Genomic DNA, 23,576 nt, shown 5'->3' with positions numbered 1-23,576 from the left:
ATTATCCACATCTGTCCATGCAATAAATAGAACATTTGATATGATTTGATACATAACACATACATTCAAGTATGTCTGTAGTGATTTTTTTGTTTTACTAGTCACAGACTACTAGATGACATCGATCTTCACTGTCTGTCATTTCTTGCCATGGCATGTTGCCCAGAATAATGTAACAAAAATATGATACAACTAGTATCAAAGTTCAACTTGGCACTGTTCCCGGATAGTTTCCATGGCAACGCCATGCTGGGTTCATAATGACCAGTGTAGTGTAACTGCATAAAACCGGGGAACTGTGGGGGAAATAAATTGCTGGGGCTCAATACATAATATGAAACTTGTATACGCTTAACACCCCTCATACTTTCTTTGTAATAACTATATTACTTCGTACCAAATTTCTCTGGGCGTTTCTTGACCTAGTCAGAGGTGTTCCACTGGCGGACCAGGGGCCTCATGTAGGCCGCCAAAACTGTTGGCTTACCTCCTGACCTTGGGGAGGAGGCATTTCTTAATGGTTTTCTCCTTTTACATACAGATTTTTTTATTTTTATGAGGGTGGAGAAAAGAAAAAAAAATCCCAACCTGCCAGAATACTGTATATGTACTGTACTACGGATTCACTAGTTGTATGGTTTGTCTTCTAGATATAGTAACGATACCGCTGTTGGTTTTATCAGAACAATATCTGATTACTTTTAATGAAAGGTTTGAGGATATGATTTAAATCCACGCTGCAGTTTTTATATTTTTTTTTTTTTTAAACATCTGCAAAACTCGGGCCTGATCAAAATAATTTCTGTCTTTGAGCCAATTTTTTATTCTCAAGCGTTTTAAAGGGTGAGAAAAACAACATCCACATCTATGCAAAAGTCACTGAATGAAAAAAGTTATAAATAAATAAATGCATATTCACACTCAGAAGCGTGAACTGGGACTAAATTTCACCCCTGCAGCCGTTCTGCATGGCAAAGGACAGGCAAAAAGACATGCATGGTTTTTTAACACAAGCCTTGCAAAGCTTGTACAAGTGCGCCCACACCTCCCCCTTGACAGGGGCCCTTTTCTGAGCCTGTCCTGTAGGGAGGGGGGGTCCCCTGGGACTGTCTGATGGAGGGGGCTGTGTTAGGATTAGCTTTCCCTGTTTTACACAGCAATCTGCACCAAATCCAAGCCTTTCTTTTTATTCTCATTTTTTTCCTTCTTTTTTTAATGAGAAAAATGTGTCCGACTTGAAATGAAGCCAGGCCTAGAAATTACAGAGAAACCTTATGTTGTAAAAAGAAATACTTCTCAGGGCAGAGTGTGCATGTACCTATGTGTGTCGTGTCCACCATGTGCTTCATGTCTTGCCACATGTCAGGAGGGCAGAGATCCCTCAGAGGGCCGAATCATGTAATTGTATAAAGTGTGTCTGTAGGACAGGCAAGTGTATGCTGTTCTCGAGAAAAATGTTGGGGTGACGGGATAGCAAGATTCTAATAAAAATATGACATTTACAAGGTCAAGGAGTCTGGGAATCATTATATCAAATTACTGAAAGTTAAGAAAGTAATGAATGACAATGGTAAGAGAGCCAGACAGATGCATTCTCGCAGAAAGGAAGCTTTAAAGGGGAATCGGTTTCATTTAAATCATATCTTGACAAGACTTTGTAGACTGGGTCACGGTTTTCACATTCTCAATCACCCCTGCCATGATCTTAACTACATGTTATTGAAGGACAATTAAATCAGGACTTGATGGCCATGTGGCATCTGACAACATTTTCTTTTTGGCTCCACAAGTTGCCTTTTGTGTATCATGTACAAGATTTAGCCATAAAATTAGGAAGGGTGTAAATCACAGGGTCAGCAGGGGCTGAAAGGTCTGAAACGTATTCTAGAATTGGTTTATGCAGCACAAAAGGGAACGTATCCAGCAGAGACTAGCATTCCTGAAAAGAGCTCCAAACAAAGGCATAAAATTCCGACACATTCTGGAAACATGAACAGATACTAAATACAGGATCATGATCATCACCTGCAAAACTGCAGACACACCCAGCCAGAATATGTGAGAAGAGAGAAAGTGTCACAGCTGGGAGATAAGCTTATTTCCTCCTAACAACCTTGCTTGATGAGCAGTCTGAGCCCTCCATAAGTCTATCATCCTATTCTTTATTAAAATAGGAAAGTTTAACTTCATTTTTCATTAGAAGAACGGGAAGCTCTTGGCTTCAGCTATTGCCATTTTTGTGTTCTTTACCTGCTAGGCTAGTATTTATCACAAGCAACACATAGCTTAGTAACTCTTCTACCAGTAATTATTTGCCCCAGGGTGATAAAGGGAAAATACTTGACCTCCCACATCATTGTGTCATGGCAGACTAGGAGTCTTGATGGGGAAAGGGGAGAGGCTGCAGCAATAGCAACACAATCTGTTACAAGATTAGAGGTAAGATAGAACTTTCTTTACCCCCATCCCCCATCCCTTCCTGCCTTGTACCAAGCCCTTTGTAAATCCTTTCATTGTATTTTGGCAACACATATGTAATGTAATGCTAATAAAGTATCCTTGTACAAAAAAATAACAAAGCCTTCTGAAACAGCGACAGTCTAGGGATGTTTGTGGCTTTCCAAACCATTTCTAAATAGTTATCATAATTTACATTTCACTCATCTTGCATCTTTCATCAAAAACTATTAACCGCAGAGAACTAGACCGCATAGCTGTAAATTAGTCAGTTTTATTTGCATATGGCAATAGTGAGGCTGGGGATGTGGAAGAAATAACCCATAGAGTAACCAGTACTATGGTTGTAGCTGTTGAGAAAAAGGGAAATTGTATTTTATTTACTTTTTTAAGGGAAATTTATTTTATTTACTTTGATGGTTACTGCATCTCACAAATTGCTCATCGCCTACCGAATAAGCTACTTTGATTAGTTGACACATATTCCAAAATCCTAGGGTGCGTGTTTTTTATTTATTTTATTTTTCTAAATAATTAATGAAACAGGTTGCCAATTCTCCATTTTACTGTCACATAACTTTTTGGAGAAGTTCCTTTATTTTTGTTTTCACAGCTCATGAGTGAATGTTGGTAGCTCCTCCTCACTACTACCTGGTGCATACCCTCTATATGAACATTAGCCTTAGCTATTTGGATTGATGTTCAGTATTATTCACTACCAAATGGATAGTCTGGAAACCTCCCCAAAAATAAAAAGTTTAAAATCCAAGCATCTTTGGCTAAATTGTGATTACTATATTACAGCCCCTGAGCTTCATAGTGGTAGTTTTTCTTAGAAATGACCATTTTCTTAGCACCAAAATGCATCTGCTGACTGTTTTCAAAAGTAGATGTAATGAGCCCCATGCGTTAAAATAAAAGGGCCAAAGTACCCCCTTATGTTGTGTAAATGCAGCTTATAACTCTTAGGAGTATAGTATTTCCAGATCCAGAATCATAAAAGTAAGAAATAGGGCTGTGACTTACTTTAATCTTTTTTTAATTTATTTCCTTTGTTCATTTACAAAGTGACATATGCACGGTGGAGATAAAATTCCCCTTGAGAATGAGATATCGTTATTTGCATATGTTTATAGCACCAAATGTGTTCCAGTTATATATAAATACAAACAATGGGATTCCTGACAACCTTGGTAATTTTGTGAATGTATGGATTGCATACAGATGTCTGGCTAACTGTACTTTTCCACATGCAGTAAATTACTGTGTAGCCTATATTTCATGGAGGAAAAATTGTATCCATAGACAGAGGATTAGATTTCTAGCATTCTTCTATTTTATATACCTTAAAGTGTAGTTTAATATCATTAAATGCAATTATCTGCATCTATATGTTCCCAGTTAGTGTGAGAAAGGTTAGTGTTTTTCTCTATCCTACTTAGTCTTCTGTTCGGCTTCAGAATTGTAAGGAATGTTTAAAAGGTTATTTCCTAACGTGATTTGTAATGCGTTTCAGTTAGTAGCAGCCCATCTCAAGTTAACTTTAGACATTCTCTGAGCAATAAACTGCAAGAAATGTTCTACCCAGGTACTTCCAAGACACATGTTGTGTGCAGACTCTTCTAGGGTTCCTGTCAGCAGGTTCCAAGTTTTAAAATGTCTAACTTGCCTAAACTCTCTCATGGTATAGTAAATGGCCATATTATAGGAAAACCTAGAGAAAACTTCATATTATTTTATTTAGCAGTAGTTTTATCTGCGTGTACTGTTACCAGCATCTGTAATTGCTTGGATGTTCATCACAAAGACCGCTGGTTTGCTCTATTCATATAGGTACAGATTTTGTTATTCTGGGAAAAAAAAAATCTTACAATAGGGCTACCTAAAGTCTGTAAATAATACAATACAGAGACACTAAAGCCTAACTGCAGGACAGTGTGGGGTACAAGCATGACTCCTGTTGGATTTTAGTTGTTTGTGCCATCCTTAAGTGTTTTTGTGCAACTCCAAATTGTTTTTGTTTTTTTGTTTTTTTTAGGGATTTAGCATATGTTTATTGCAGAGGAGTCATACCTTTCAGGTGAAATTGATGTTTGCATTAGCATGTCCATTCTCAGCCGGAATGTAAATGAAAGCCTCTGCCTTCATTATCACTGCCTCAGTACTTTCAAAACGGCAATTGGAAGAAAAAACAACATAATTCACCTAACCATGAATTGTCTCCCATATCACATAAGATTTAAAGTCCTGCAGCAGGGTATGGCTCTAATTTGACTTCTAGCTCAATACTAAATTCTGGGAAAACCCGTGATGCAGTCACAAAAGCTGTGTCAAAAGTGATGAAAGCAATATTTATGGACAGGCAGACAGCATTCTGGTTCAAACTTGTGAGTCAGAATGTCTGCTTCAGTCAGATTTTGGAGACTTTTTGTGTTTAAATTTATTGAATAAATATTGACAGTAAATTTTCTGAATAGTGGAAGATAAAAATAAAAAATGGGGCTGTCAAATTAAAGTAGACTTATGGAAAAAGACGTACACTTAACAGCTGTAATGCTCAGTTGGGAGCATTCACAGCCTTTTTACCTTCTGTCTTCCTAAAATCATTCCAGCCTAGTCTGGAGTCCTAACAAAGTGCATTAATTTCTTCGTTGTGAAGAATATGTTAACCTGATTATTGAAATTATTAGCGTTGGTCATCCTATTTACAGGTCCATTAGTTGCCTTATGGAAAGATTGTGACTCTTCAAATACTTCTTACTTTGAGAAAGTTCAAATCTGCATAGGTGCTTTGGGAGGGCTCTAGGGTATGCTAGAGTGAATCATGGAAACTGCTGTTTTTTTAATTTATTATACATTTATATATGATAAATCTTTTTATACTTTTTGGAAACGCATCAGTTCTTTATACTTTGAGGCGCTTGGGAGGAGATAGGTTGGTGTCCCTAGCTGTAGGTGTTCAGACTTGCCACAAAGTTAAATCTGATCATTTCTTGTAACGGACTGATTGCTACTTCCAATTATTATTGCCACAATCGATCTAACATCACTAATATGTATGTGCTCTCAGTATAGTCTGCTTAATGTACATTTTGATTTGGGATAACTGTGTCACAGGCCATCCATGCTAATTGCTTTCTTGTGATTTAAATGTGCAAATATTATTTTTATGATAATTTCCCTGAAGCGCATTTCCTTTGGTTGAGGCTAAAGGTTAACTTTCCTTGCTTAATTTTCATAAAGAGCAAGTCGCCGGGGAGGAAAAGCAGTTTTCCGTTTTCATCAAACACGCTGTGCTTACTGGATGGGTCATTCTATATCAAATCTGTGCCAAAAAGTAGCATTTTTTCTGTAACCTTGTTTCATATACATCAGCTTTGAGTCAAAGCTAACACAAATGTTAATTGGAGTTTTGGAACGCGATGTTCAGATCATCAGAAAGCTGTCTCTGTACGACAGTGAAGTTTGTAGATATGAAGTGTTCCTGGCATTAATTTTAGATTTCTGTGGAATGACTGGTTGCATACCTAAGTGGTGCATAGAATAGGTTTTGGATTTATGGGCATGTTTGTTAAAAGGACATTACAGGGAAAATAAAGTATGTAATAGTCACGCGGGCAATATACAAGGGGGCTGGTTGTTTTGTTTCCAAATTATTAACTCAAATTGCACATGTTTGGGTTATCCCTGTGTTACTCCTTATAGGCAAAACGTCTTGAGTGCATCCTATTTGTGCAACATGGGTAAATCAGCAGATAATCAACTCAGAATTTTACCACCCAGTAGACTTTTAACACTAGATTCTTGTGTGCAGAGGTCCCCAGCTGTGATCATTTGAATCTCATACACTGAAAGAAATCCTCTTTTGGTGCAGTCATGCAAAACCATGCATGGGATGCAAACAATGTTTAACAGAAGACCTCAGAAAACCCTTGATAAAAGAACAGAATTCTATACAGGGTATGTGGATGCAGTGCGGTCTGTGGACAATTGGCTGGAGTGCTCAGAATGCTATAAGAATGCAAATGGCCGCATTCCCCTTTATACGAAAGTCTTGTGTATAGGCAAATTCCCACAATTCTAATTCCACAAAATGGGAATGAACCAAATACCATTACTTAGTTTTCAATTCAATAAAAAGTGCAAGGGGAGATGGCAAAAAAATGGGTTTGAAAAATTCCTTTTATTGTTACTATTTAAAAATCTGGTGCTTAGTGCACTGTGTACAGAAAGTCACTACAGTTTTGACTACCCACCTATTCTTTAAACAAGCCATGCTACACGGAGCCCAGCCTGATCAGAACATGTAATCGAATGGGACAAAAGTAATTTTTTTTTTTTAGGAAAGACTAAGATTTAGGTGGTTTTGCCACAAATTCATAGCTAGTTCTTTTAGTCTGGGTTCTTTATTTTTAGACCCTGAGGCTTAGCATTTCTGAATTTTGGTATTTTGCATGTGACATATCTGTTTTGTGTAAAAGGCAGTAGACCAAGTCCTCCCCTGTATTCTACATGATGGATGGGGTGGCTTTTTGTTAAACACGAAACCCTGGAAGCAAACTTACAAGTTTCCTGATTGGATCAAATTATAGCTCCCTAGCAAATCCTTGGACACAGTTCATTACATGCAACATTACATTTGTATTTGTTTCACCGACTCGTAAATAGAGATCAGATAGTCGTCCCACAGCAGGCGGTCCCATTTGTGGCACCCAAATGCTGTGCACGCTGCCTGTGCCGTTATGGAAAGGTCTGTTAGTGAGAATACCCTGTCTGCTGCTTGTAATACTGAGCTGAATCTGGTAATCATGAGCAAATTTGTAAGGGGTGTTTTACTGACAATTAAAGAAACAACTCCAGCAAATGTCCAGGTCACAATCAGAAAACAATTGTTTAGAAGTACTTGAATAATTTTTGCTTAATTATAATGATAATTAAAACTCCTCAACAGAGGCCAATCAGGTTGTATTGTGGTGTACATGTTTGGACAGTGAAATTGCAAAAAGGAGAGAGCAGAGAGATGACTTATCAGTTTGCTGGTGCTTCTTCACTATGTAATGAGAGGGCCAGTGGTGTCCTATTGACCAAGTTTTGCTTCTACATTGGGGTTTTAGATTGTGGCTGAGTATGCTGGCAGGGAAACTTAAAGAATGGATGAAAATATTTTGGGTGTTACAGCTTGCCATTTATGTCGGCTTGAATTGAAACTCTCGTTAGGTTTTTCTGCTGCCCAGGGCTCTGCTTTTCTTGAAGTTTTATTAGACTGGAAGTAAGGAAAACTGCTGTGGGAAAAAACAAGCAAACATACTTTAGCATTCCTTTTATTCTAATAAAAGTAACACTTAATATTGTTATGTAGCTGTTGGAAAATTACCCTTCCTTTTTGTCTAGTAAAATGTGGTAAGTTTGGACATGAGGTAACTCCCCCCGGAAGTTTGGCAATTTTAGGATACACAAGCACCCCCTAGTTACCAGTACCTGGTGATTGGCTGCTCGGGTACTGAGCTCTGCACAGTTTAAGAAGGCGGGGCAGGACTGGTGACGCATTTCTCTCAGTTGAGGACCACCCTTAGGTAATTTCATGAAAATGCCATTTTGGCCTGCAGTCTAAGAGGATGTTCAGACTTTGCCCCCTGGAGAAATGCTTGAATCAGAAAAGTTATCTTTAATGTACCAATATAATAAAATATATCCTTCAATAAACTAATTCAAATGTAATCTGCATTCTGGTGATTCTGAGTTGCATTTCAGTTGCTTAAACTGCTTCCAGGGTTCACTGAACCGCTTCAAGTTGCTTTTGCATTCACATTGACTTGCATAGTATAAGAAAAAAAAATGAGCGCACGTGCACACAAATCCATATTTTGTCATGGGAATTGACAGTAATGAAGACAATTCTGATGCATTTAGCAGTCAGTCAACTGCTTTTCATTTTTACGCCATTATTGGTTATGGTGAACAACACCCTTTCTTTGCACTTATTATTAGAAAGGCGTTCTCTGCAGTTTCACTTACTGTCATAGTTGTGGTACATTCCTGTTTTAGGTGTGTTTTTTTGGATATGTTTTTCATAATCAGTTTGAGGCAAGCATAACCACTTGAGACAAAAAAAAGTTTACTTCCCCCTCAGACATGGAAGTGGTGCCATAGATTAGCATTTGTTTTAGTGTGGATTTCATTTGATTACCATGCTTTTTAAATTCATGGAAAGCAGCTGGAAAGTGCACATGTGTAAATGAACCATTAATCCCCCTTTAGAAAGTCTACCTCATTATGCAGTAATTGTGAACTTGTTTTGATTTAGAGTTTACCCGAATTGCATTGACAGAAAACAAATCCTGCAAATATTTAAGTTCTTTAGAAATTCTTATAAATACTTAGAACTCATGTGCATGGCTTTATTCTTATAGATTAAGCAATAGTCTAGTTGTGGTTTTAGTTGGAAGGATTCTGCTGACTTTATCTTTGGAGAAACGTTAACCGTGTTTTATATATATATATATTTTTTTTTTTACTGCCTCATGTTGGGTTAAACTGTTAGGTTGCTGCTGGCAACACCTCCATACTTCATATTTATAGAATACACCGATGTGTATTTACAGCAATTTATATGGTTTTATTTTTCCCTTAATGCATAATCCTCTAGCTGCGCTAACCTGCAAACCATAAATTCACAATGTTACAGTGTCTCTAGCTCCTCATAATTTTTGTAGAAAGGTTTTTGGGGAAACTGAAGTGAGACATTTATTGTATGGATGGACTTTTGTACGATCACTGGAATATGATCAAATCTCGGTGCAGTGTGTATTTTTAGTAAAAAAAATTATCTAGCACCTGGACTTTCCCAAGCTTTCTGTGCGGGCGGCCTGTCTGCAATATACGGGAGTCATATTTGATGACTGACGTGACTCTCAAACAGATCAGAGTACCCAAGAGCTAATACATTAGTGTTTAGTGAAAGACATGGGGGTGATTTACTAAAGGGGTAGAGGCAGTTTACTTGACAAAAGTGAACGTTCACTCAGCTTATGCTATGACACTGTCACCTCAATAATTTATAATCATTATTAGATTTTTTTATGAAACTTTCCATTAATTTGGCACTCAAAGTTGTTTAGGGCTCATGTGAAATGGTAGGACATCTGCACAGTAAAGAATTTCCAGAACAATGGAAGGCTTTAAGTACATGGCCACTAAGCCATTGTTAAGACCTGGCATAGCAACTTTCTTAAAGCAGAATTAACTGCTTCAAATTGTTTCTAATTCTGCTATCAGAAGCTTCTGCAAAAAATCTGTAATATGCACTGCATATTTGCATGTTTTGAAACTTACCTGCCAAAGGGCCCACCATCTATTGCCACCTAGTCTTCTACAGGGTTTAGGGACATAGCCATCCTCAAAGGCTCAGGTTGGGATGACATAACTGGCTTGCATGCACAAGGGAGGTATTTTATTTCAACACCGTGTAGTGGTAAACATGTACAATGAGTTGCATATGTGTGGTTCCTTGTATTATTTTAGAATACAATACAAGAATACTGAATTTGGAGGAAGTGTAGTCTATAGCTTTAAAAAAGCTTTGACAGGCTAGAGTTGAAGGATATTTTAGAGTGAACCAATGCATTGCTCATCCAAGACAAAGCACATAGGTTAGGTATAATGGCCTTCCCCATTCATGCATACACATTGTCTTCTCTCCCTTGCACCTCCATTCAGCTTCCACGAGCAAAGAAAGACAGCTGCAAGTCACTCTCATTAGAGCTTATGCAAGGCCGAGGACTTTGAGCTGCTTTTCTTCTCTGTATAAGTAAATGTGAATTCATGAGCAACTTCAAGGCAAACCGAAAAAACTCAAACATGAATCAAAGTATCTGAGCAAACACCTGAAAGCATTAAAGCATACAATATTTTACTCCTCTATACATACCCAACCTAAAGTATCAAGTAGATCAAGCAAAACGTAGTAGCACTTTGTAGTCTTTTTAGGATGGGTTAAAAGAACTTTTTTTTTTTTTGGTGTGGAATATTTCTAATATTTTATACAATATGTGCTTTTGATTTGTAGACACTCTGCTGGACACTCGGTGGGCAACATCTGAGCTGGCGTGGGTTGTTCATCCAGATTCTGGAGTAAGTAATATTTTTCTACCAATACAAACCATGTATTTAAAGTGTTTGCTAATAGGAGACTCCTTAAACTTTTTAGTTAGGTGCATTTTGACCCAAAATGCCAAATGATTCTGTGGATCATCGCTTACCAACCACACTTGGTGTATGTCCATACTAAATATATAGTAAGTGTATAGAGCTTTAAAATGAAAACTAATAAAAGAAAGTTTTCTTTTTGATGTAGTGGGAAGAAGTCAGTGGATATGACGATGCATCAAACCCGATACGGACTTATCAGGTGTGTAACGTGCAGATGACAAATCAGAATAACTGGCTACGGACACAGTTTATCCCAAGGAAGGATGTACAGCGTGTCTATGTGGAGTTAAAGTTTACTGTACGAGACTGTAATAGTCTTCCAAACATTCCAGGATCCTGTAAAGAGACTTTTAATTTATTTTATTATGAATCTGATACTGATTCGGCGTCAGCAGACAGTCCGTTTTGGATGGAGAATCCATACATTAAAGTGGATACAATTGCTCCTGATGAGAGCTTCTCAAGCCGTGACTCAGCTCGTGTGAACACCAAAGTTCGAAGCTTTGGCCCTCTGTCCCGTGCTGGCTTTTATTTGGCATTTCAAGATCTTGGGGCTTGTGTTTCCCTGATCTCAGTACGTGTTTTTTATAAAAAGTGTCCACGCACAGTTGCTGGATTTGCAAGTTTTCCAGAGACCCTGACGGGTGCCGAGCCCACCTCACTGGTGATTGCCCCTGGAGCTTGTGTTCCTAATGCCTTGGAGGTTTCTGTCCCACTCAAGCTGTATTGCAATGGAGATGGGGAATGGATGGTTCCTGTTGGTGTCTGCACATGTGCACCTGGCTATGAGGCTGCTGCTAAGAACACACAGTGCCAAGGTAATTTCTTTTCCCATGCCTATTTTTTACTGATAATGTTTCTTTGACTACACACAAAGAAATATAATCCAATATCTAGGATAACCAGCTACACTGTTTTCAGTGTTTTTTTTCATCTTGCTGTCTGTTGACTTCCTATTATTTTTATTTTTTTTTAACAGCCTGCAGCCGAGGTACATACAAATCAAAGCAAGGCGAGGGACCCTGTCTTCCTTGCCCCTCTAACAGCCGTTCCAGTTCTTCCGCAACAACTGTATGTGTCTGTGCTGCTGGATTCTATAGAGCTGATGGAGAGGCACCTGACACTGCATGCACATGTAAGAACATAAAGCTATAATGCGATCGGATGCTACAGCAGTATGATATGAAATGTAGAAATTGGCTTAATAAAAAGATGTTTACAGTAATAAGAAATGCTACATGCAATACTCTTAGTTCAGCTTTCCCTGGGGTTAAACCCTACTAATGTCACAAATATTGCTGTGCGAATTCCAGATCAGTTCCAGTAGTCAGACTGCATGTTCATGTAGGGCATCTCTGAATATAACCATCACTAATCAGCAATGTTTCAGTTTTTTTTTTCTTTGTGGTAAACCATCAACTACTGCCAACACCCTGAGTGACCTTCCACATGAATACCAGCAAACTGAAGGACCTATTTCCTATCCTTGTGTTTCTTTAAATAGAGCCACACTTGAAAAATCCCTTCACATCCCCCCTACCACCACCACCACCTCCACCAAAAAAAAGAACTGTCTGATAAAATTATCTGTTTTGGCATCCACATTGACAAATGCCACTGTAAGCGTAGAATACTCTTTAAAGGAAACCTGTCACGAGAGAAATATTCAGGCTGCGTTGCTGACCTTTACGTCTAACAAATACTGATTGGCTAGTTGTCACACTAATGGTTTGCCTTCAGTACCTTTGAGTCCTGCATATATGGAGATAAAGAATTCTAACTTCTCTATAGCTTTATTTGTCCGGGTCTGACTCAAAATTATAAAAAGCAGACAGCTAGCATTTTCAGAAGCAGGCTGGTAATGGTAGCTTCCATATGTCTTCTTCTAGGCGGACTTGAAGTATTCAGGGTAAATGTGATCATGTCTATCCATCAACCTCAGATAAAACCTGTATTTTCTTCATTGTTTCTTTTAATGGTCCTAATGAAATATCTTTTAAAGGAGTCGAATGCTTATGCGTGGCAGATCTAGTGATTTTTGCTTGATCCATTTGTTCTCCCTGACTCAGGAAGAAGGAAAGCTGTAATTTTTATACATAATTTTGACGTCTCAAACAGGGACCACTTTTGTGTCGCGGCTCAATTCTTCAAAACCCCACAGTGAGCAGAAGGGGGTTCTATTTACGCTTATTATATGCAGTGATCTAGTTATTTAGCCTTACCTAGACCTACATAATATTGACCACAACCTGAAATTAAAAAGTATACAGGATGATTAATAATCAAACCTAAAAATCACAGGGTTTTCTAGGTCTCACTGCAATTACTAGTTTGACATTCACATTCAAAATATGATATTTTTGGCAGTATTTACCAGGTGGCATAAAATGCAGGCTTTCATGTGAACTCCTCATTGGTTTACATGTAAATGTTATTTTAGTATTAATTTAAATTCTTATTTTAAAGGCTGAACAAATCTCAAAAGCTGGATAGCCAATGTGCCTAATAAATTACAGCAGGGGCCCAACATTTTGGGAGCTTTTTTTATTGACTAAAAAAATGTCCAACCTTTCCTGCTTTTAAATACTTTGTTAAACCACCTTAATGTATGACACATTAAGAGGTCCATTTCTAGTTTAATATTTAACATTCAGTTCAATGTTTTGTGCTGCTACGTATGTATAATATAGATAGTGTATATGTTTACCAGCTATTGAAAAGAATAGCGGAATAGCTTAAGGGCTAGGGGCATAGGAGTAATCTGTACAGCAAATGTTAGGAAATAGAAAATATTAGAAATAGAAAAAATTAGAAAATAAATTAGAAAATAACTGAATAATTGAATGCGGCAAACTACTTCTGTAATCACAATAATTTTTTACATGGCCTTCTTTCTTTCAGCGGTTCCTTCAGCCCCACGACATGTGATTTCCAATGTGAATGAGACATCTGTTGTCATTGAATGGGGAGAACCTGCTGTTTTAGGTGGTCGGGAAGATATTTCCTATAATGTCATCTGTAAAAAGTGCTTGGATCGGATGTGCAGCCGTTGTGATGATAATGTGGTATTTTGGCCTCGTCAGCTTGGGGTCACCCAGAGACTTGTCTCTGTCAGCCATCTTCAAGCACATACCAAGTACAGCTTTGAAATCCAGGCAGTTAATGGGGTGTCCAACAAGAGTCCTCAGCCACCAAGTTACTATACTGTAAATATAACAACCAACCAGGCAGGTGAGTAAGAATGGTAAATTAGGCAAAGTTGATATTAAGTTGTGGATGGTATTGCATTTATTATGGACAGAATAATGGAAACAAATCTACATGTAATTGGGATTCTTACATTTCTTCCATTTGTTCTTCCCCTTCAGCCCCTTCAGCCGTTCCTATTGTGCAGTCTCATGGAAGTTCAGGGAGCTCTCTCACTTTGTCCTGGGCTCCACCCGAGAGCCCCAATGGCATCATTTTGGATTATGAAATAAAATATTATGCAAAGGTGAGTACCCCAGGACACCACTATAAATTGTTTAATAAAGAACCTTACGGTCTCAAAACGCTCACAATTCCCTTCGCTATTTATAACATTCAATTATACAGCACCCCAGTTTGTTAATGATACCATTGTTGTTTAAGTGTGGGTATTGTGCAAGGAAATGTTTTTGTAATTATATGAGACTCTTTGTAAGTGGGCCCCTACTAAAAAGTCCCTTTATATCTGTTTTATACTACTGTTATAAAGATGGAACAAAATGATGTATTGTTCTTGTCTCTTCTATTACAATGTGTATTCTTTACTCTTTTGTTTGTCGCTGCAGGGCCACAGTGGAGCAGGAAATACAGTGACCAGCCAGCGCACCAGTGTTCGTTTGGATGGTTTGTTTCCAGACACCATATATGTGGTACAAGTTCGAGCTCGTACAGTGGCTGGTTATGGAGCATACAGTGAACCTGGGGAATTCCAGACTTTAGCAGAAGATGGTGCGTGCTTTTCCTTTATAAGCCAATCCTCTATTTCTAACTTTTTTCTGAATGCTAATTAACCTTAATAAAATTGTTCTTCATACAATGAAGTTGACTACTTCCTATTAATCTCATTTATACTGGTACCTCATTATTTTGTACCTTTTTATAGTTTTTCTTTCTAACCTAATTCACCATGGTTGATTTATAAAAACTGAAAGCAATAAATGTGGATGTCTTTTCTTTGGTAGATAGATTCCATGTTTGATTATCCTAGTGCAGGTTTAGGCATGGAATGTAAACCTGGATTGGTTAATGTAGGCAACCGCCTTTCCGTTTTTATGAATCACCCTCATTGTTTGCTGCTCCTACCTTTCTCAGATGCATGCTTGTCCTGCTGGGTAAATTAATCTGTGTGACAAATCCGTGTTCAGTCCATGTATTAATTTGTTGCAACAGGCTTCCACACTTTTGTCTTACACTGCTCTGTTCTTGTTGTCACTTATCACCTGCTCAGTTAAAGCTTGCACTTGCCTTCTGATTTTTCTCTTCCGTGTTCCTACTCCTAACACAGCAGTTTAGTTTAAGCCATTGTCCACATTCATTGGGGCACAAAAAATACCTTGGAGCAAAGAAAAGTGGTGGTGTTGCCTTTGCAGTCTATAAAACATTTGCAGAGGAAATATTGAAAAATGGCTGAAATCTATTTTGCATTTCCCTCAGGCCTATGTTTTTCCTTTGCTCCATATATAAATATATTTGCTCCATGATATAATGGCTCCAGTGTCTTACCTTCCCCATCCATCTGCTTATTGCTGCCTCTTCTGTCTTATTTCCTTGTCAAGCAGTCCACACTGCCTAAAATGCGTTAGCACGGTTATACTTTTCCGTGTATACGAACCTTACGAGAACGCATTCATTTTTTTCCTGTGCCCACTGATCCCTCACTCCCTTCCTCCTTTTTTCCTTCCCTTTTTCCTGAACAGGGGATCGGAGCAGTCTTCAGGAACAGGTCCCGATGGTTGTTGGCTCTGTGATCGCTGGGCTGATTTTTATAATTGCAGTTGTCGTTATTGTAATTGTGTGTTTCAGGTGAGTGGCGTGCTGGGGCAGAGGAGTTTGTGGGGATGGACGGGATTGTTTGTAAAAGAAGCTTCATGTGGAGGAATTGATATTTGTAATCTGTTTTGCTTGTTGAGTTTGGGCAAGTTAGAACAGTTTAACTTTTTTTTTCTTTTTTTTCTTTTTTTTTTTTTCTATAGCAGAAAGCATAGGAATGACCCGGAATCTGAATATACAGAGAAACTGCAACAATACAGTAAGTCTAGTTTGTTGAAAGAATAATACAGTGGCTGTGTCATGATAGCTTTACCCTATTAAACCTATAAAGCTGAGCCTCTTGTTCTACTTCTTTTTATCTGTCTGGCATTTTCTCATTTTTATGCCTCCTTTTTTCTCTTTGTTATTAGTATATTCTTTTTTATTAGATGTTGTTTTCCTGAATGCTTTTCATAATTCTGAAGTGTTACACAATCTCCTTGTTTATTTTGCTTTGTGATGCTCCTACAGTTATATAGAATACAGTAACCTTTTTCTGGTAGCTACAGCTGCCTTGCCTGGCTTGTTCTGGGTGGCTGCACATTATGCTTCTTTTCACTCTGCATTTGCTTAGCAATTTGTAATTAATGTGCCGTGGTGTTCACAACTAATTGGCACTTGTAAACAACATTTCTTTATTTGTATCACGGCTAAAAATGTGTCTGCTCATGGATTTTACCTTTGTTTAGAAATGGTGTTCTACATCACATAACTTTATATGTGAGATATATGTGTTTATTTCTATAATACCATTTCTGACAGAGACCTAGTAGTGTTTGGTTCAGCTGGTGGGTGATGCCGGATCCCTGCCAAAAGATCACTGCTTCCATATGGAAAGCAAGGGGTTCCTTGCAAAATGCTGGTAGGACACAGGCTTTTCTAATCAGACTGTGGCTGCTTTGGAAAAATAAATGTAAACTTTTGCACACATTTTGTTTTGATTTATTTGGAATGTACTTAGCCGTTTGGAACTAAAAGTTCAGTTGAAAAGCAGGTTTGCCCAAGGTTTCTGAAATCTTAGGTCTGGAGCTTTAATTGTTGTATCTAACTTGTTGGTGGTCCTTAACATGGTTGTTGAGTTTGTGTTTATTAGTTACCAAAGACATCCCTGCCCTCATTACACTGATTAGTGGTTTTGAATGACAATAAGCCTTCTAAAGCACACTTTGGTCCTGGAGTGATCCCCACTGCTCTGCCATTAATTTGCCTGTTTGAAAGCCATGATTTCTTACAAAGTGTGGCCCATAAATGCCATTACTCCCCTTTCCCATAAGAATGCTGGATGGCTCCCCTTCCTGCTAGTGACACACCTTTTGTGTTGTGCATGGCCTTCTCTTTATGAGGGGGTGTAAATTATGTCACTGCTCCTCTTGTCTTGATTAATGGGTACAAATCATGTGCCTCTTCTCTTGGTCATAAAAGAAGTTTTATGTGCTTGGTGAGGGTGTATGTATAGTTCAAAGTTTAATTCTTTAAATGTCTACGCTGCCTAGGCTCTTTTGGAAACTGTCTGACAAACAGTTGCCATTTTTGTGGCTTTTGACAGCCTGTTTCCCCATTTACCAGCTACGTTTTGCTAATCGCTATTGGCCTACACTAAAACATACGTTGATTCTGAAATATTTCTATCACGTTTGAACAAAAGTGAAAATGAGCTCAATGACCTATGCATATTAAAATCATGTACAGACACGTACTCCAATCGTAATATAATGCATTTGTTTTATGTACTCTTTGTGTTTTAAGATACACACAGATGACTATTGATTTTGTCTATGATTTAAGAGGCCCTGTCATCAGACCTCACTTTTTAAAAGAAAACCTTGCAACAGTTGAGGTTATTAAGCATTTCTCTGACTTAAATTACAAATAATTCAGTTACAATACAATGGCATTAGTAAAACTGTTCTAAAAGTTTTATTTGGGAACTAAAAAACTACTTTATAAATAAAAGCGAACAAAAAGCCAAGAAGAGGTCGTCATGTGACTGGCAGCTTTTCTCCAATCTCTGAGCTCTCTGTTCATTTGAAGCTATAGTTTGTTGTGTACACTGCAGCGATTTTTAAGAATGAGCCTGTAGTATGCTTGGTGCATAATGGAGACCAGATAGCGATATCACTGCTCTCCTTTATAAATTTGCCCCTTAGTGTTTATGGTATAAGTAGATAAGTACTTTTAAATATTGCTCTTGTATGGTTGTTGTAAATTTTTAGGTTTCATTTGCACTATTCGGTGAAATACTTGATGTTTCTTGTCCTCACAGTGGTTCCTGGCATGAAGCTGTATATTGATCCATTCACATATGAGGATCCTAATGAAGCCGTGCGAGATTTTGCTAAAGAAATTGACATTTCGTGTGTGAAGATTGAAGAAGTGATTGGTGCAGGTTTGTCTCATAAACACTTTCACTGCCTTTCCATTAAAGTCAGATGCTTCTCGTCTTTCACTTAATGATACAGTAGGGGATTGAGAAGTGCATAGTACAGACATAAGGTTATCGTGAATATATTAGGTGGAACGTGATCTGTTAACCATGCAGAAAAGAATGGGCATATTGATTTCTTATCTCTTTTCCTCTAGGTGAGTTTGGGGAGGTTTGCCGAGGACGACTTAAACAGGCAGGACGCAGGGAGCAGCTGGTGGCAATCAAGACTCTAAAAGCAGGCTATACCGAACAGCAAAGACGTGACTTTCTGGGGGAAGCAAGCATTATGGGACAGTTCGATCATCCAAACATCATACGGCTAGAAGGAGTTGTGACCAGGAGTCGGCCTGTGATGATACTAACAGAGTTTATGGAGAACGGAGCTCTTGACTCCTTTTTAAGGGTGAGTTTGTGAACAAGGTACAAGTTTGTCGTAAATAAATATATGTAGGAAGGAGTCAATGAAGGCGGATGGTAAGATCTACAGTGCCATACACCAAATGGCAGTTTCTACACATATGATGTCAATGTTAGTTTTCATGAGCTCATGTTGATACAGCCTTTTGGCGGGAATGACAATTCCAGTGCAAGTAAGTGAGTGTACATATATAACTCATTTAAACCTAATTTTAAGAATTTTTTGAGTTTAGGATTGCTATAGGGAGAAATCTTGAATAAAGAAAGTTAGTGCCATCTTCTATTAGGATATCTAAAACATGTATTATTTTACCAAAACACTCCCGTCTACCCACTTATCCTTGAATCTTCTATTTAAACAGTAATGTGAGTTTAACTCTGCATATTAAACTCTGCTTGCTTTTTTTATTAGGACAGTGGAGTGTTAACCTATAGACCTTAAAGTCTCACAATCGTAAATTGTTGTTTTATGTGCAGCTTAGTCATGAAACAAGATCTGAAATACAAAGACCTACTATTAGAGGTTAGGCTAATGCAATCCACACTATTGTGTGTTTTGGAGCCTGTTTTCAAAAGTCAATATATGAACTGTTTTTAGAAATTGTTTTCTTTAAAGTGGTCAGTCCACTAAAAAAGACTTATTGAATAGTTTAAGTGCTTAGATGTGTGCTGTTAGTTTACCAGGTATGCACATACTGGGTGAAGCATTTTCTAGAGGGTCATCCTGTCACTATACTTTGGTAATGTATTTTTAATAGAAAACGCTACATGAAGAATTTGAATGGGAACATTCATTTTTTTTTCCTTTCTGGAGAGGAACTGAGAACTGTGACTGGGATACCTATAGGCCTGTTTAAATCCAGAAGCTGCCTTATACTAAATTGCTATAAAGTACCTGTTTTGGTTGAATCCCCCTTTTTCAGTAACCTATTCAAAGACACTACAGGGAGTGCATTTCTAAATTCTTTTTACCTGGCTGCTTTTCTACTGAACGTTAGAAGTTTTACTATCTTGGAAGTTTACGCTTTGTAGTTATTAGAGTAAATCATATCTACATACTTGTTCCATATCACGGACACAAAGCAGCCAAGCAAAAGGGTCAGCATGACCGTCGGGGAACTGGAACTTTCAGAAAAATGGTTCACCATTAGTTCCCTCCATGTTTTTCTCATGACAGGTTTACTTTGGTTGTTACTCACACGTTTTTCCCACTACAGTTGTAAAATTGGCAAAACTTTTCCATATAGCCCATAAAATGTGGACAGTTTTAGTCTCCTTGAAATAAAGTCCTTTCAGTTATGGTAAAACATGTATGTGAAAGAAACACAACATTGAAATCTCCATTTCAGATTGAGATGGGGCTTTCAGAAGACTTAAAGTTTCCTTTTATGATTCCCACTTAACATAAAATACATTTTTTAATAAATGTTAGCTTTTGAATCTTTGACTCAGTGTTTATGCCTTATAAATCTTTCTGTTTCTCAGATGAACGACGGGCAGTTTACAGTTATCCAACTAGTGGGCATTCTGCGTGGCATTGCATCAGGAATGAAGTATCTATCAGAGATGAACTATGTTCACCGTGATCTTGCTGCCCGTAATATCTTGGTAAACAGCAATCTGGTCTGCAAAGTGTCAGATTTTGGTCTGTCTAGGTTCTTGGAGAACAGCCGATCTGACCCCACATATACTAGCTCTCTGGTAAGATATGGTTGTTAAAAGCAATGTATCTCTTTTTGTGAATTTTCTTCCGGAATGTATATTTTTTTCTTGTCCATTGAGGGACACAAGAAGTCTGATATCTCTTGGTTGTTCTGCAAATTTCAGGAGGGCTGGTAAACAAAAAGGCTGTTCCGAGATAACCCCTCCCCCCCAGGTTGCAATAATGGTCATTGCTGTTGCTGTTAGAGTCCAGGATGTCTTCTGAACCTTCCTTGGCTCTGTCCAGTGTAGCCCCGTCCTTTGCACAATTCTCGGACCTGTCTCTTTCTCATGACATTGAGAAATCATCTCCCTCCCCCTCCAGGACACTTTACAACAGTGAAAACTGGGCCTGTGTCTGGACTAGGAGGCACACTTGTCCTGTTACAGGAATGTTGACTTCTATTGTTTGTCAGTCATTGGTAGTACATTTTTCCTGTTGGAACTAGTGTTCTCACTTTAGGTTGGTGCCAGAGTATGTGTACAGTCTGTCTAGATCTTGTCCTACAAATCTCTACTGTTTCTATTGGGCATCTTGTTTCCCTTTTAGGCCTATCCCTTGTTGATTGGTTTTTCACATTCTGAAGGTATGAGACTTTTTGTATCTGAAAGGTTCAGTACGAATAAGTGGTTTATATAGAAACTTTGTCATTTTTTTTGGAATCCACTAGGGTTGACCCGTCCCACCCTTCTGTGTTTAGTCCTTCACTTGGTAATGCTTTGCTTACTCTTTACACATTTGTACATGTTTACCAGGCTAAGTTTAACTGCTCTGCTACAAAGTACCTGCTTTTTCAGAGGTTAATAGCCCCTACTGTAATTTTACATGTAAAAAAAGTTGGAATCACTTCTTTGCTTTTGTTCCTGACAATGCAGGGTCTATAAAGTATTTTGTGATTTACTTTTAGTTTTGAAAGATATTACTTTAAAGTTAAATATACATACAATCATAGTTTAATTGCAACCTTCAAGGTCTTTGGCCAAAAAAAAACGGTGCACACTTTGTGGACAAGAGGGCATGTAAAGAATTTGCATTTAGTTGTTCCTATGTTGTTGTAGGCGACACAAAATTTAAAAAAATATTCAGAAATAAATAATTATGCATAATATTTGACTCTGTTTGGTAAGAACATGCAAATCTTTGTTTTACTGTTTCTGAGTACCAGATTTTCAGCATGCGCACAAATGCATCTCAACAGTTTAAAAGCTAGGTGAGCTAATATTTTTGTGTCTCTAGTCTTAAACTTTCACTAAATTTAGTCCACATGTCTATTTTCCATTCCAAGTATGTAGTATTAATATTATTACTATTGTTTAGGACCTATTCACTTTGTGGCAAGGGATCACACATTCCAGCAATTGTGCTTGAGGCATGGGAGTAACTCTGTATTTTGTTGGAGGAGTGAAGACTCTAAGGTTTTCACTAGTAATGAGCAAGAAAGCAATTATATTTTAGATAAAAAATCGTATCAGCATTTGCTTGTTTTATCACTTTTGCATTTGGAGGTAATATTGACATTACCTGTTTAATTAGTTTTTGTTTTGTTTTTTTCTGTCCAGGGGGGAAAGATTCCAATTCGCTGGACTGCTCCAGAAGCAATCTCATACAGAAAGTTCACATCTGCTAGTGATGTTTGGAGTTATGGCATTGTAATGTGGGAAGTTATGTCATATGGTGAAAGACCTTACTGGGACATGTCAAATCAAGATGTAAGTGTTTTTTTGTTTTCTTTTTTGTCTTGGTAAAATCTTTTGGTCATTTGGCAAAAGCCTGTTTGTTAAGGTGTATGTTAACTGCTGATTTCATTTCTCTGTTTGCAGGTAATTAATGCAGTGGAACAGGACTACCGTTTGCCGCCTCCTATGGATTGTCCGACTGCCTTACACCAGCTCATGCTTGACTGCTGGCTCCGTGATCGCAACCTGAGGCCTAAATTCTCGCAGATTGTTAGCTCTTTGGACAAGTTAATACGTAATGCTGCTAGTCTGAAAGTTACCAGTACAGCTCAGGCAGGGTAAGTAATAGAATGCTGGTAGCTGACTTCTAGTCTTTTATTTATTGTATGAATTTAAATTCATGTAATCTGGTACTTTTTCTTTGATTCTTGTCTTTGCTTTGATTTCTCCCCTACTTTTGTGTAGTTTTCAACTTCCATTCTATTGATTTGGATTTTTACCTTTCATCCTTATTATGTTTAACACACTGAGTTTTTTTTCTCCTTTGTCCATTTTCTCTTCTTTCTAACCATTCCGTCTTGTTCTTTTTTTCTTCTGCCAGTGTGTCCCAGCAGCTGTTAGATCGCACTGTTCCAGACTATACAACGTTTCCTACTGTGGGTGACTGGTTGGAGGCAATCAAAATGGGACAGTATCAAGAGAACTTTCTTAGGGCTGGATTCACCTCTTTTCACCTTGTGGCTCAAATGACAGCTGAGTAAGTAGATGGGGCAATTGGTATCTTGGGCATTTTAAAATGTCAGAAAAAAGAATGTTTTTTCATGTTTCTATATTATTTGAAATTAATATGTAAATAATAACTCATCTAATTTTAATTTCAGGGACTTGCTTCGAATCGGGGTGACGCTTGCTGGGCATCAAAAGAAACTTCTCCATAGTGTCCAAGACATGAGGCTGCAAATGAGCCAAACTCTTCCAGTTCAGGTGTAAAGTCACAACGCCATGGGACCAAATTCTTCATATTGAAGAAATAATATGGACTTATTATGGACTTAATTGAGCTGTACAGGAGCTCAAGGGTGCACAAGAGTAATCCTGAATTGTGGTGGGGTTTTTAGTGGAGTCACAGTTTGCACAAAAGAACTCTCAACCCTCTGCTTGCTGGTTACTTGCACTTCAGTTTAATCTACTGCTATGCGCAGGAGAGATTTCAATTACGCCTCTGCTACCCCACCATGGGCGCGCATCAGTGTGAATGGATTTCTATGTGAATGATAATGTGTGTGTGTGTGTGTGTGTGTAAAAATTAGAAGTGTAAATGGGAAGACTATAGAGTGTATGTGATTATAAGCAAAGTAAGGTTAAGTAGAGGGGTCCATTGAGAGTACAAGAAAGGCAATATATTTTAAGTGTCTTCCACCTAGTACAAAAACCTCTAGGCCAATAATACAGGTGCAGGGTTGCAGAGCTAGCTATTTGTTTTATTCTCTATGTATCAACAGAAGACCTTTATATTTCCCAGTTGTCCCTTTCATTTTAGTTTATACCTGCATGCTGAGTATTCAGTGCTTGCTCCCCTCTTACAGAAGTCGAGTGGTAGGAGACCCTTTTTTGTGTGGGTCTTCGAGAGTTGGAC

The 23,576-nt window shown here is 38.0% G+C and overlaps 1 protein-coding gene across 2 annotated transcripts in view; it reads left to right on the top strand.

Annotated features, from left to right (window-relative positions):
* The window catches only part of EPHB3 (EPH receptor B3), a 32,845-nt gene extending 9,618 nt beyond the window's left edge, over positions 1 to 23,227 (top strand). Inside the window, exons 2-16 of one of the 2 annotated variants that reach the window (XM_072408406.1) lie at positions 10,523 to 10,587; positions 10,811 to 11,483; positions 11,645 to 11,800; positions 13,567 to 13,896; positions 14,034 to 14,158; positions 14,478 to 14,640; positions 15,609 to 15,714; positions 15,888 to 15,940; positions 17,984 to 18,106; positions 18,301 to 18,548; positions 20,048 to 20,263; positions 21,824 to 21,973; positions 22,085 to 22,278; positions 22,542 to 22,697; positions 22,822 to 23,227. In XM_072408406.1, coding sequence (XP_072264507.1) covers positions 10,523 to 10,587; positions 10,811 to 11,483; positions 11,645 to 11,800; positions 13,567 to 13,896; positions 14,034 to 14,158; positions 14,478 to 14,640; positions 15,609 to 15,714; positions 15,888 to 15,940; positions 17,984 to 18,106; positions 18,301 to 18,548; positions 20,048 to 20,263; positions 21,824 to 21,973; positions 22,085 to 22,278; positions 22,542 to 22,697; positions 22,822 to 22,930 — 2,867 coding nt within the window. In that variant the 3' untranslated portion in view covers positions 22,931 to 23,227. Of the gene's footprint in view, positions 1 to 10,522; positions 10,588 to 10,810; positions 11,484 to 11,644; positions 11,801 to 13,566; positions 13,897 to 14,033; positions 14,159 to 14,477; positions 14,641 to 15,608; positions 15,715 to 15,884; positions 15,941 to 17,983; positions 18,107 to 18,300; positions 18,549 to 20,047; positions 20,264 to 21,823; positions 21,974 to 22,084; positions 22,279 to 22,541; positions 22,698 to 22,821 lie in introns of both variants that reach the window. The other variant, XM_072408405.1, reaches the window with a different exon arrangement.
* Positions 23,228 to 23,576: the final 349 nt, after the last annotated feature.

This window comes from Pyxicephalus adspersus, chromosome 4 (genome assembly GCF_032062135.1).
Source record: "Pyxicephalus adspersus chromosome 4, UCB_Pads_2.0, whole genome shotgun sequence".
NCBI classification, from domain to species: Eukaryota; Metazoa; Chordata; class Amphibia; order Anura; family Pyxicephalidae; genus Pyxicephalus; species Pyxicephalus adspersus.
This window is presented reverse-complemented; position numbering and strand designations above follow the sequence as displayed.